This window comes from Ammospiza caudacuta, chromosome 1, assembly GCF_027887145.1.
Source record: "Ammospiza caudacuta isolate bAmmCau1 chromosome 1, bAmmCau1.pri, whole genome shotgun sequence".
Classification (NCBI taxonomy): domain Eukaryota; kingdom Metazoa; phylum Chordata; class Aves; order Passeriformes; family Passerellidae; genus Ammospiza; species Ammospiza caudacuta.
The window spans coordinates 34,773,332-34,788,043 of record NC_080593.1 but is presented as its reverse complement, the minus strand read 5'-3'; the positions used below and the strand labels follow the sequence as shown (position 1 = coordinate 34,788,043).

At 40.8% G+C, this 14,712-nt stretch overlaps 2 protein-coding genes across 4 annotated transcripts in view; one reads left to right on the top strand and one right to left on the bottom strand.

Moving 5' to 3' along the window:
- Window positions 1-12,714, top strand: part of JAZF1 (JAZF zinc finger 1) — a 185,296-nt gene extending 172,582 nt beyond the window's left edge. The window contains exons 4-5 of the mRNA XM_058812465.1: window positions 3,924-4,093; window positions 10,424-12,714. Of these exons, the coding sequence (XP_058668448.1) occupies window positions 3,924-4,093; window positions 10,424-10,600 (347 nt within the window). The 3' untranslated portion in view covers window positions 10,601-12,714. The remainder of the gene's footprint in view (window positions 1-3,923; window positions 4,094-10,423) is intronic.
- Window positions 12,715-13,261: 547 nt separating this feature from the next.
- TAX1BP1 (Tax1 binding protein 1) overlaps window positions 13,262-14,712 on the bottom strand; it is a 55,509-nt gene continuing 54,058 nt past the window's right edge. For all 3 annotated transcript variants that reach the window (XM_058820785.1, XM_058820801.1, XM_058820794.1), the window contains one exon: window positions 13,262-14,410. In XM_058820785.1, the coding sequence (XP_058676768.1) occupies window positions 14,209-14,410 (202 nt within the window). In that variant the 3' untranslated portion in view covers window positions 13,262-14,208. The remainder of the gene's footprint in view (window positions 14,411-14,712) is intronic.

Genomic DNA, 14,712 nt, shown 5'->3' with positions numbered 1-14,712 from the left:
GATGAAGTGAGTCTTTTGGCAAGGTCACTAGAATGAGGAGTGGGGAAATGGCTTTGTGGGCCAGGACTGAGGGAATATTGCATGCGAGGGCGGGTGCAATATTAAGAAGATGTTACTGAGTTATTTGGATAATAAAGCAGTGGTTTAGGTTAGGCCAAGGTAGAACTGTTTAGGGTCTCTGAATGAAAGCCAGATGATGAAACTGGATATTATGTTAAAGAGCAATGATCTAGTAAGAAGCCTCAGAAAAAGCATTGCCAGAGGAGAGGGTTTTGGTTTGTTTTTTTTTTTTTTTTCTGTGGTAGAACTAGTATTTCGTTATGATAATTATATTATAGATTTGTATAGTGCCTTGCTGAAAGCATGTGCTTCTCTATCAGCCAGATGTTTAGATGCTTTTTCTTATAGAACTGTGTGTTGTCAAGTTTTGGGGGAGATTTTTTTTGCTATTCAAGCTTCTGAAGCCTAGTTCTCATATTTTTCAGTGGGAGGAACATTCAGTGTGCTTTCCAAGCGTGAGGAGGAAGGGTAGAGCCATTGGCCCACATGCTACAGGAATGGCTCAGCTCAGTGCCCTGAGGGCAGTGTGCCCCAGCAGAGCATCCTGTTTTCCATGAGCATGGCAGCATCCAAGCAGAGTTCACTCAGCAAGGCAGCTCTCTGGGACCTCTCTGAAGAGTTACTGCAAACACTGCCCCAGTCACGCAGTTGTTACACCCTGGAGCAGGCCATAGGTTAGATGCAAAGGCACTTTTGGTTTTTTTTTTTCTTTTTCCTTTAAAAAAAGTAAATATTTACAGATATAATTGTGAAACACCAAGCAACTTAAAAAAAAAAAGGCAAGCAATTAACTCACTGTATCTTGATCAAAGTGCGCTGCTGCGCGCTTCCCCTCGCGCACGGCTGGCCCCGGGAACGCTGCCCAGGAGCCGGGGCAGCGCCGGCTCGGGTTGCAGTTTGTACACCTGACATGGAGCCTCCTGCTCCGCCTGGGAACGGCCTCACAGAGCCACCGTGCTCAGCCCTGCGCCACTTAATTAAAATACCTCATCCAGGGGCTGTTTGTAATGGCAGCGCCAACCTGCGCGTTGTGCTTTTTGTTTTTCCTCTTGTTTTATTTCCCCCCTCTCCGGTGTGTTGCACGCAGTCGGTGAGGCACCACATGGGTTGCTGCTCTGACACTGACAACTGAGGAAATTAAATTCTGTGGCAGAATCAGTTAAAAGCATGACTAAATCAGTGTTGTTTTTCTATAACAACTGAAACAACATAATTATTTTAAGGTTGAATTTTTATTGCTAATGAAATTTTTCAAGGCAGTAAATTTTTTTGCATTTTCCTTATACTAAGATCCTTTTAAATATATTTGGGGTTTCTCATTTTTATTTTTTTTTAAGAAAGTAGAAGCACTTGAGTTCAGTAGGACACCGTTAGATAAAAGTAGTGATAGGCTGCAGTTCCAGCTTCATATGAAGTCATACTGCACCATTAGTATTACTGTTTTGTTCAACAAGTAAATATTTATATGGTCATTCATATAAAAAAGCTCATTGTATTTATAAAATCTTAGTGACATCTGAATTTAAAAATTTAAGATAATGGAGCATTTGCTTATACTGGTTTAATAACTGCTTTGAGTCTACTAGACCAAATCTTGCATTTTTGTTAGGGTAAGTCAGTGAAAAGAAAACCATAAGGGTGGTGTGATCTCACACACACGGTTTGGACTCTTCTGTCTCTTTCACTGAGTCTACCTTTGAAGTACAGGCAAACATTTTTACAGAATTGGATCTTACTGTACAAAACTACTAGAAAAATTAAAAGGGCACCCCCTAATCCCTCTAGGAAAACGTAAGGAAATGCAAAACAGTACTGACTGCAGCTTCTTCCCACTGTGTTGTGTATCTCTTACTTTATACATCATATTGCATATTAAGTTTTAAAGAGCACTGATTGTTGCTTTATGAATGCATACTCCTTATCATCACTAAAAGAAGTGGTGTCCCTAAGAGATGTTGCACAGTTTCAAATTATGTTTTCTTCAGGAGGACAAAATCCTATTTGGGCAGAAATCACCCGCTCTTAAGGGGGCACACAACGGGGGGTGATTATAAAGACAGAAATTGTTGGTATCAGTGTTTAGAATTGTATGTTTTGTCATTCTAGGAGTGCATATGTGTGTTTACAATAGGGTTTTCTGTTTCATTTGCTTTAAAAAAACCCCACTGAGCTAAAAGGTTTGAAAGGAACAGCTTGAGGAATTTTTTCCATCCAGATACAATCAAGGGCAGGAAATCGTAGAAGCAGAGTTGTGGTTTTGCCTCCATTTTTTTACTAGTTAATTAAACTATAACAACTCTTAACTTCATTTTAGGTTAACTGTTCCTAGAGTTCAGAAATATTTTAAGAGGTCAATAATGCTTTCTTTGGCTCCCGCTCATTGCGAGTGGGATGAGGAGCCGCAGTCGGCAGGGCAGAGTTTTCCAGATGCGCTGCAGGGCCTGTGCGTGCGCTCGTGTCGACGCTTGTCGCTGGTGGGAAACCATCCCTCTTTGCTCATCTGTGCTCCATCCCAGACAGATGGGAGCCACGGGACAGAAACGTGGACAGCCTGACATCTGTCCTGCCCAAAGCTCAGGAGCCCTGGCTGCTGGCAGCTACCAGTTGCCACGTGTTGTTACTCAGTGCTGAGTCTGACTGGGAATGCTGGGGGAGTCCAGAGGGGCGGTACGTATGGAGTTTCAGCAGAAGCAGAAACAGCCCTAAAAACCCATTGTACTTGGCAGTGTGGGTTTTCCCTGTGAATTCAGAATGTTTTAAAGTGCCATGAGGCATCTGTCTGCGTTTTCTCCTCGGTGGGCAGGGCTGCTCAGAGCTGTGCACTGAAAGGGCACATGAGGGAAGAGCCATGCAAGTGTCACATAACTGTCTTTAATAGCGGGAGCTATTCCAGCACTCAGAGCCAAATTGTCTTTCAGCAGAAAGGATAAAATTTAGCAGAGCTGGGAAAGGGAAAGAAGAAAGGGGAGGGGAAACACAGCACCACCTCCTGCTGACACCACAGAAGTTTCCCTCGGCTTTCCCTCTCTCTCCCTCTGTGCATATATTTTCTTTTTAATCAGCTGCGGCTCTTCCCTCCCCTGCTTTTCTTTTTTCAAGTGTATTTTTACAGTTGGAATTCTGCTTTTCTAATTTCTCTTGTTTCACATTTAACTTTTTCAGAGGATTTCATTAATAGTTATTGCAATTAAAAATAATAAATAAACTCAGCACCAGCTGCTCAGATGGCTGTCTTAGCATATCTGGAACATAATGCGGTCTGTTCAGGGCAGCCACACAATGCAATTTATACCCACACCTGAGGGAATGAATTTCACAACTATAATTGCTACAATATAATTCTTATTAATGTTGTGCTATAATTCCTATTAATTCCAAAGGGCTAGTAAATACATTAGGACTTGTCAACATATTATTTTACACTGTTTATGATCTGTAGAATTACACTCTTCAGTATTGTATTGCATAAAGAAATGCCTTAAAATTACCTTTAATTGGAGAAGGGGAGGGAGCACATTTTCCGTTAGGGCACTGGGAAAGATCCTGGATCCTGGTGTTTGAGAAGCAATGAAACTGCATTTTAAAATCAGTCCTTTGAACTTTCTGTGCCTTGCAGTTAACAGTTTATGAAGATATATTAATAATGCCTGTCCTGGTTATTAGAAAAAGAACCACTGGTGTCTTTATGAAGGAATAAATAACTACAAGAAAGATACGGTTGTAAAATTTAAAATAACTATCTTCCAGAAAAGACAAAAGTGGGGAAATTACAAGTCATTGTGGCTGATGTAATAAATGCAGAATGGGCTATCTCACTGTGCTCTTATTTATTCTTGTTTTATCTGACTACCCTGCTTTTCTAGGTAGTGAATATGATGAAGAGGAAGTAGACTATGAAGAATCAGACAGTGATGAGTCCTGGACTACAGAAAGTGCTATCAGCTCTGAAGCTATCCTTAGTTCAATGTGCATGAATGGAGGGGATGAGAAACCTTTTGCCTGTCCTGTTCCTGGATGTAAAAAAAGATATAAGGTAAGTAGTAGTGCAGACCTACCTCGTTTCCTGCTGTTGTAGGTGGTGGGGAAAGCCTCTAAAATCAGTTTGCGCTCTTCTCATTTAATAGATATTCACAATTATTTTTGTGATATTTTAGCAGAATATTTTATCCACTAGTTTCCTCTCAAGCACAGCCAGGTTTATCCGTTTTACAAGGGATGACTGCCTGTCAAGAGAGATTACATATTGCAACTCTTGCTTTACATGAGCAAAAGCTTTTAATGAGCTTTCTGTTATTTAGACAAATTAATTGCAGAGTGCCAGAGGTACTACAAGCAAGATAATCTCCTGGGTCCCCTTCAGAAACATGAAATGAAAAGCTTCTATCCATCTGTGCCAGGAACAATTCCTTCTGCTTAACTCCTAGATACACTGCCTCCTCTTTAGTGAGACAGTGCATTTTCTGTTAAAGATGATGTGTGGAATGTGGTGGTTAACATCGTGCAAGTCAGAATTCACCTTGGGAAGGCAGAGCCTTGCAGAAATCCTGGCATCATTCTGTCCTGGGTCCAAGTTCCCATGGCACATTTACACAGCCATCAGTGACCCCACACGCATCCCCTTGTGTGACACCCTGGGAAACAATTCCCTGACACCCCCACCCTGCCCCATTCTTTAATTGCTCTCCATCATGAGAAATTTCTGTGTTTTTTATGTGAGTGAAGCATTTCTAAACTGGAACCTTGAGCTTGCCAATGTAGAACATGCCAGGATGTTACAGGAGTGTTGCTTCAGTACAGACAGATGAAATTGTGTGGAACATCTTGCAGTTCAGTATGGCATTCTCTAACCACTGACATAATGGAAGTAGTGGGTGAGCACACTTCCTCTAAGTTGTTTTCTAAAGTTTTTGCATGAACTACTGGAAAATCCAACTGTACACCCTAGAAAAACCATGGTGGCTGGGTTGGTTGTATTTTATGGCTTGTCCTTTAAATAACTGGTAAGTAGGGACTTAAAAGAGAGCAGAAGTATGAAATAGAGGAAGGCCAATAGCATTTGAGATAAAACAGCTGTGCCAAGAATGGAAAGCCCGTGCATGAAACCATGTAGTGGATGAAAGCCTATTTCAGTGATGCTGCAGCAGCTCCCATAGCAGCAAATGACAAGACTCAGGTTCCTGTACAGACCACTTAACCCTGACAACACTGTTTCATAAAACATGGACAAGAAAGCAGTGTGCTCGTTTCTCAGGGACATGCAAGTCTTTTTGCTGAGATTATCCTGAACTATATAGTGTTTATTCTCCAGTTACTGGAAAAACTGAACACCATCTCCAGGGCCAGGGCAGAGGGAAAGATGGTTTTGGACTACTTGCAAGCATTACTTTGCAGATAAACTCCCATTATTGAAGATCAGTACTTTCCTTGCGTGTGGCAGGAGCTGTGCCAGACAGAGGGTATGGTATAAAAAGCTAAATCCCCTAGCTCAGGAAGCAAACAAGCCATGGTGATTGTTAGAAGTCGTGTGCCCAGAGGGCATCTATACATTGCAGAAAACATTCGCTTAATGGCAAAGTCTGGAAGGAGAACCCTGTAATTTGCTATATCCTGTCTGTTCTCTGTTTGACTGCCAGCCCTCTGTCTTTTTATTGCCCAAATGAGCAAGCTGTTTGTGCCTGTTCCTGCTATCTCACTACCTTCATCTCAAATGCATGAGGACTGTCTATAAGGGATATCTTGTACACTATTAATGGTAGACCAGCCAGGCAGGGGAACAAATTAATGACCCTTAGAGGGGCTGACAGAGAACAGCAGTAAATAAAAAGTACCATATTCTTGTAAGAGACTCACCTCTGTTTAATCCTGATAGAAAAGCACATTTCCTTAAACTCTGCCTCACCTCATTTCTCTTTTCTGTGGGCTCTGTTTCCTCCCTTTTTTATTTTCAGCCTATGTTTTTTCTTTTTGCATTTTTATCTTTGTTTCCTTCCTTTTAGCTTTGTGTCAGCTGTGTTTCTTGTTTCCTCTTTATCTTCCTTCTGCTTAACCCGCTTGTCTGACGGAGTCTGGGTAGGGAGTCCTGTGATCAAAGCACTGGGATTTTCTGGTGGGTACTGGATAATCACAGTCAGGACTGTAAAACAATTATAGTGCTCCAAACAGGAACACAGACATGCACATACAGTAATTGCCAGGCTCACTTTACGGCTGAGAAAGGATGCATTCCTTTAGGGAGAGAGGAGGAAAGGAAGATATACACAGTTTTCTTTTGTCTGGCCTTAGGTGACGTAAGTTTGAGAAGCAGAATGGTATTTTTAGAGATTTTATTTGAATTTCAGTACTGCTTAAAGGACCCAGTAGGGATGGGGCACCTTTTTACAAACAATGTTCAAGGATAAGAGATGGCCTCTGCACTGAAAAGTCATTATGGAAAGGTAAATAAGACAAGAATGAGTACAACAAACACTCCAGAGGAACGGGCTGGGGTGGACAATGGAAACTGTAAGGAGAACATGTTTATACACAAGCCCAGATGTGTATCAGAAGCCCCTGCTGGCCTCCTGCCCAGCTGCTGTCTCCTGGCACTTTCCCATAGGCAGTGCAAATAGTCATAAAGATTTCGTCGTTCTTCAGGAACTTTATTTTTAAAATTATTTTACTTACAACGTATTTTGGTAGTCTGTATAGTGTGGCAGAGATTTTCTTGAGAAGCCACAGATCCTGGGAGAAATATTTTTCTTTAAGTTACATGTGGGATAGTCAGAAACATCTGAATAAACCTGAAGTACACTGACTTCTAGATGCTTTACACACAAGGCTTTGAACTAATTTCTGAAGCTTGCTTTCTTCTTTAATTATGCTTATTGAGGTAGAGAAGAATTTATATTTACTTTCTAGTTTTCCATTTATGGGTAATTTTTCTTCCTGTGATCCATCTTTGATGCCTGAAATTTGATTTTTAGAAAATCATCTGTGTGATTCCAGGAAACCCAAAGGTATAATCCTTGTTTCTGTCGAGTTCACCCTCACCAGACTTTGGATTCGTATCCAAATTTAGATGCCCTGTCCAGAAGTGTATGGTTATTGAGTAGTTAATGTGCTTTGCAAAATACCACCTTGTAGGAGTTAAAATGGGGATTTATGAAAGTGTTGATTAGTTTTCCTTTGATTCAGTACCCCTGAGTGGTCTTTAGCTCTGGAGAAGGACTTTGAAAATGTGGTTAAGATGTAGATAAACTTACTCGGGCAACCTCCAAAGAGCAAATGAAGTTTGAAACACAGTAGATACAACAAACCCTACAAATAATGCATATATGCTAGTATAGAGAAAACCCTGGAGTATTTGTCTTAAATTCTCTAGTTTGTGCAAAATTAGTAATAAAAAAGAATAATAAATTTCAGTGCATACAGAATGTAGCTTATATCCATGACTTTTCTTGGCCTTGGGAAGGAAGAGAAGGGGTACCTTCCAAGGCTGCTGAGGCACTGTCTGACAGGTGAAAGGATGAAGGTCCTGTCAGGTGGCACAAACCCCCAGGAAGGCTGACCTATGAGTGGTGAAACTCAGCAGAGCTTAGGGAAGGAGAATATTGAAGTGAGAAGGAAGCAAGGGAATTTACTTGAAAGAAAGGAGGAAGCCAGAGATTGCAAGTCGAACAGAGGAACCGGACCCACAAAGAAAACTTTTGAGATGAAGAGCCAAGAGTACAAAAACATGTATGAATGTCCAAGGCTGAAACAAGAAATCTCTCAAATCATCCTTTTGAGATGTCTTTTCCTACTTAAAGTCGGAAAAGTTCTCTGCATTGCAGTGCCTTTGTGAATCCTGCCGTGCAAAAGGGGCCCTGCCCAACAAGAGACTTTGTGTCTTTGCAAACCAGGTAGTGCCAGTCTAAACTTCTCTATCGCCTCCTGATCTGGTCCCAGGTTAATAATTGTTTCCTCCTGTTCAAGATTTTTAGAGTGCCCTTCTCTATGGCCATCTTCTTCCTCAATCATCTGTGAGAGTAAATAGTGAGCAACCTAAGTAACCAGAGCAATAAAAGTGATGTACGAGTTTGGCCATGGCTTTTGCTGCACCTCAGCAAACTCAGCCCAGATGTACAACAAAGTGTTTACATTGCAGCAGTGGAAAAAGTGCCGAAGAGTCACTGTAATTCTAACAACAGTTTCCTTTTAGACAGAAGTACAGGTCAAATTTCACATTACACAAGTTCCTTATGCTCTATGTGGTTACTGTTTGTCAAACCTTCCATGGCCCAATTCATTCCTTTAGGTTTATGCTTTAGCATCTCCTTAAATTTTGCTGCCTGAAAATACTTTCTCCCCTTTCACCAAGGAATGGGTGTACTGGGGCTGATGGATCATTAAAAAACCTGGATCAGGAGAAGAGTACCATTGACATGGAATAGTGAGGGAATTTGTGATTGCAGATTTATGGCATCTGTAGCAATTGATAGTAGCTCAAAAGTATCTAGAAGAGATTTCTTAAAAAAATTAAAACAAGAACAGGTTTTTGTTAGGCAAATATTGTTATTATAGGTAATAGGGCTTGTTTTAAAAATTTCAGTGCAGAAGCAAAAGTTTAGCAGGTCACCCCAGATTTTCTCCTCTTTAGAAGGCACAGGTCCTTAAAGGTATACAGATGATGACAGACACCTTATGAAGTCCTCCTGCCACCCAGTGACAGTCCTGGCCCCCTTACCCCAGTGGCCCTGTGGGTGCATCCAAAAGCTGCCCCAGGATTTCAGATTAGTTGCAGGGAATTCACTTGAGTCTCCTTGAGGCTGATGTGTAGCTTTGAGGTGCTCTTGGGTTGTGCTAGAGCTTTCTGCCTCCTCTGAGTGCTCTGCACCCAGACAAACCCTGCCCTGATGGCTCGTGTTCCTGTGTCTGGTTGGTGTTGGACATGGGGGATTCTCAGCTCCCATGTCTCCAGGGGACAGCAGTGCAGGGGCTGTCCAGAATTTTTAAGGGTGTAAAGGACATTTCAGAGGCTGGATTTGCAACTTCAGGTGAGGAGTCACTGCCTGGATGCTCTGGAGAAGAGGAGCATGAATCTGTGGGAGGAGCAGTTGCTTGCAGTCTTGCACCTCTTTTCCAGGGTGGATAATTGAGACAGTTTTTCTGTGAGTTCCAAGCTGGAGCTTCTACTTACTGTAAGCTGCACATTGAAAAAACTTGTTGTTTAAAGAGCCAAGGGAACTTCCTGTTACGTGTAACACCAGGCAGTCGTTCAGCAAAGACAAAATCCCTGAGACCTAATTTAGTGGGTTGTTTAATATGCAGGCTGTTAGTTGATGTTAGCTTTTTAGCTTTTTCTTTTCTATTTTACTAATCTTTAAAAAAATACTGAGATACATATCTGGAATCTTTTAGAGAGAACACAGGACAGCCTTGGAACTGTCTCTTTTTGTCACAAACACTATCTTCTTTGGTTTCATCCTAGGAGAAGCTCAAATGAAAGACAGTATGCCTTTGCTTATTCATCCAAAAATCAGAGCTCTTTTAGTGGGAGCAGATGAGAGACTCCAGTGTACTCCACAGAACAGTATCAGAACAGCTGCTGAGATCACAACAGCTTCTTCCATTTTTTGTCAGAAATATGTGAAAAGGAAAACAGAGGAATTACTTTGATTTATGTTTAGTAAGGTTTTTTGGTTGACATGGCAGAAGTGTGGCCTGTTTCCCACCCTTGCCAGTGTAACAGGGTGTGTGTTGTGTTGCTGTGTTTTGCACTAGTGGGGATAAGCTCTCCAGTTTGAGCTGTGGAGTATTCCCAAACAATAGCTATTTTGAAGACAGCTTCTCTGGATTATTTTTTAAGTGTCCTGTGTAACTTTTTTGAGTTAAGCATTCCCTGCAGTTATTTCTTTGGAGGCAGTGTGTAAACGATCAGAATTTGCTGGAGCTAAAAGATGTATCTAGAAACAATGACACAAAACAGAACAGACACACCATGGGGGAGTCTCAGCTCTTTAAAGAGGTGTGACCCAAGTTTTCATGCCAATTCTTTGTTTGCTTGTAAATGAACCTCTGAATAAGATTTGTCAGTGCTATATGAAAAAGATGTCAGGACGCAAAGAGCAACCATGTGTGAGTCCATTAAATGGTATTCTTTGGGAAGTGACGTCTATTGGGAGATAAAAACCAGGATTAGCCAGGTAGGTAAGTTTTGAAATTCTTTTCCTTGTCCCATCTGGTACCCTGGGAGTGCAGCCCATGTGTAATACCCAGTGGGAGCTGCTGGCTCCTGGCAGTTACAGGATTTTGCTCATGACATTGATCCATTTTCAGGTTTTAACTGGAAGCAGAGCCCGTGTCAGCCCACCTGAGCACTGACATTTTCCCTTCTCCCTCACAGAATGTGAACGGTATCAAGTACCACGCCAAGAATGGCCACCGAACACAAATCCGCGTACGCAAACCATTCAAATGTCGCTGTGGAAAGAGTTACAAGACAGCTCAGGGCCTGCGGCACCACACAATCAATTTCCATCCCCCCGTGTCTGCTGAGATCATCAGGAAGATGCAGCAATAACATGCTGGTCACAAATGTGCCAAGAAATCCTCACCAGCAGTTGCTGATTTTGAGAACAGCCACCTTTTTCAGGGGAAGCACTCAGCAACCCTTTCAAAAAATTAAATGCATGCTTTAAAATTTTCTGTAATTTTGGAATGATGTATCTTTGTAGAGTTAATGATTTTGTACATTTGCACATGTTATCATCTTACCCATTTTCATTACTTTGAGATAAGGTGCTATAAAAGCTATAGGTTCTTCAGAACATTTTTCTCCAAAAAAACAAAAAAAATAAGAACTAGGGGGACGTTGTGTATTTAGTTGTACTGACGTGTGGGACAGGAACGCGAGGAGGAGAGCTTGGCACTGACATCCTTTCAAGATTGTAATGTGATGAAGACTTTCGATGCATCTGTCAATGTGTGTGCAAAACCAAAACAGTACAGCCCTCATCAAACTATAGTTAACATGCCTTACATAACGGAGTTATCAGTGGAGTAGCAAGTCTTTTAGGTAATGGAAATATAAATAAGAAAGAATGTTTAACATAATATGCTAAAAATATTTTCATACTTAAATAACATACATAAAAAGGTGTGCTTGCTGTATTTTATATTATCTTGCAAATATTTTTTTTTTCCTCCCTCTTGAAATGCTGAAAACCTTGCCATTCGAACTAGTAAACAATCACTTTAGTGTTAGCAATTACATTTTTTTCTCTGTACATGATGTCATATTATGTTCATGCCCATCAAACTTTTGAGGACCAATATCCCAGTCCAACTAAATATTTACCCCTGAACTATCTGTTAGAAAGACACTTGGAAATACTTAAGTGCAAATTTATGTGTGTGTGAGAAACAATTATCTTCATCTCAGATGAAGTTTTGAAGCACTTTGTAGTTCTCTATTGCCAACAGATTTAATGTTTTATGTGTTGCCAATTCTTGCAACTACTGTACGAGCATGTGCTGCGGTTGCAAATAAAAATGAGAAATTCAGCGCATGGTTTAAGGAGGTCCGTTAGTTGTGCTAAGGGAGTTCTAATGCCTCTCCCTCACGTTCATTGTGTTTTCAGATTTTCTTTGTGCATTTTTTGCTTCTCATTGTAGGTCACCGCATTCCATTTGGAAGTCTCTGTTTAGCTTTACAATTAATTTTGCTGAAATATGACATTTGAGCCTTATCGAAGATTAAGTGCTTCTTGCAGCAGGTGGTCAGAGACTGACTTAAAAGCCAACATGAGAGCGCTTCGTGTCTGGACCATACCTGAACATTTGTTGCTTGCCATCCTGCCTTGAGCATTCTTCTCACAAGTGCTATTCCTGGAGTTCAGCTGGCCAGGAGCAGAGGTGGGCACCCTCCACCAGCCCTAGCCTGAACACTCCTTTGCCTGGCAAGGGTGTAGGAGGAACTCCCAGTTTTAACAGTCATCGCCTTGGCTTGGTTCCTGTTCTTTTAAGTGCAAAAGAAAGCTCACATAAAGGAGGAATGAGCTTTCTCTATTTTTTTTCCAAAGCTTTAAATGAAAACTTTGTAAGGATGACAATTACCTTTTCTCCAGCAGAGTAAAAGTCTCATTAAAACACGTAAGAACCATCCTAATGAGTAAGTGTTTAGAACAGCCAAAGTGAAGCGAAACATCCCTCTCTCAGATACCAGAGAGGTGACCGTGACAGCCAGGTTTAAAGGATGATCCAGACATGAGAGTTACTGGTACACACAAGGCCCCAAGTGGCCACTTCCCACCTTCTGCAGCTTTGGCAACAGATCTGGCCAGCAAACACGTTTTGGCTCTGCTCCTAGTGCAAGAACGACAGGCTGGGCGAGTTCGTTCAACAGCTAAACAGTTGTAAAACATCATTGTTGCATGTAAATTCCTTTCAACTATAAAACTGAAATTCCAGTTTCTATTTACCTATTCATTGTGACAGTATTATTAAACAGGTAAAGATGGGACTATTTTGTTATACTGTGTATAGTGAATGTATTGTACTGTGTCTGTGAAAAGTGTGCTTTAAATTATATTTTCATATGTTTTGTTGGGGACAAAGTACTTTAAGTTTGAAAGTGACAGAGGTTTGTTTTAGAACTGAAGGCAACTTAAAGAATTCCTGTCAGGAAAGCTGCTTATAAATGTAAATCAAATCACATTTAAAATAAACTGCCTCTGACCTAAAAAGACTGCTCTTTTCTCATTCCTAACCTAAAGTTAAATTCTTGGGCTGTGTATAGTCTTTGTTTATTTTACTTTGGTATCCTCAAACTCTTGAAGCCTGTTCTAACTGTTTTCATCTGCTGTTGAGTTACAGTAAGAAAAAAATCCTTTACCTCAGGCCAGCCCTTGGTATGAAGCTCCCAGTTACAAAAATCTTAATACTGCAAATGGCACACGAGCATTGATGAGTTGCTGCTGCCCAGGACACTGCAATTCATACACGTCATGCAGTTTTTAGTTAACTCCTGCATTAACTGGATATTGTAAGTGTTCAGGAGGGAACTGCAGTCAACAGAGGCTACTCTAAGCCTTAATCCCAGAGTCTGTCTCTCAAAGAAAGAACACAAACAGATGTGAATAGCAACCCTATGCCATAAAATGCTGAGTCATCATTTACTCCTTAGTGAAGTCTATACTCTGTTTAATTTCAAAATGAGCAGCAGGGAAAACAGACCACTGACTCCATGAATAATTCTGCTTTTAATGTAACAAGACTACTGTACAGCAAGTGGGAAGCAAATTTACTTAATACAGTTAAAGTAAATATAAAATGTTTAGATATACACACGTGGTTTTACTTATTGGAAAGAAATACATAAAGTTAAAACGCAAAACGTTTCAAAAGCCAGAAGGAACACAATCCACTGTTGTGAAAACAGAACAATATTTTCTACTGAATAAAACTGCAACATAATGGCAATGACTTTTTTAAACAATTACTTGTAGGCATTTAAGCACAGCAGTCTCTTTCAACTCAAAACCACTGCCTGAAAGTATAACATACCTCATTTAATGTTATTCCTTAAGGCAAACATTCTGCATGTGAAACTGAAGTATTTACCAATCCTCTTGTTGCAAGCCTGGAATCTCACAGTACATGCATCTACATCTCAGAAATGTACTAGAAAACTATATTTTCATAAGGTAAGTAATGTAACTTTCCAATTTCAGTGTTACTCAGAGAAAAACTACGTGGATTTGCTAGAAGAGACACCTGCTTATTACATTTTTAATTGTGCCTCAGTTATCAAGGTTAAGAGAAACCACAGGTGGTTTTGGTGATGTTTTTTACATGTAGCTGAAGAACACCATGAAGCCGGTCTCATTTTTTCTGAGGCTCAGTCATTCCTGTGTCCTTAGGCATTCCACTAAGTAGGGGAAGAAATTCCACTAAGTAGGGGAATAAATAGCTACATACACAACAAAGTGAGGGGTTGTGGGTTTCCTTAGTACAGTGTTAGGCAGAGAGAGAAGATAACCCCATAGCAGCTTACAGCCATGGCTCCCATTAGAGTACATGAGCTTTTAATCAGAATTTTGCACTGTTACAGAAAGCTGCACTGCTTTTGTTTTGGAGATGGACTACTCAAAGTGGTGGGGCTTTAAGCTACACTGCAAAACAAAGTATTTAATCGAAATTTAATACGTTCTGATCAAAGTGCGTCTGGACGTGCCTCTCGAAGCCTTGCTGGTCGTAGTCGGGCGGGAACTGCTCGCTGCACATGGGACAAACCTTCCAGTGGCTCTCAACGTGCTCCTCAAACTTGCTCTGGTCGTAGTTTGGGGGAAACATCACATCACAGAGAGGACATTTCTTCTGCACATCAAAACTTCGCAATTAGGTGAAGAGGAAGAAAAAGGGGAACAGTTTATTTCTATTTATTCTGTTAATGCAAACTAAAAGCAGGATCCTGCTGCCAGCGACATTCAGAACTTTACTACCAACTTCAATTTGAGTGGACTTTGTATCCAAGTATCATCCAGTTCATTTAAATGTTTCTCCAAAAGCACTCAATACAGTCAGAGTAGTTTCACATGCAAATTCCAAAATAACCTGGCATTTTAAAAGCAACATAATTTTGACCTTACTCCAGCTACCACTGAATACAAATCTACTGAATGCCTTAATGGC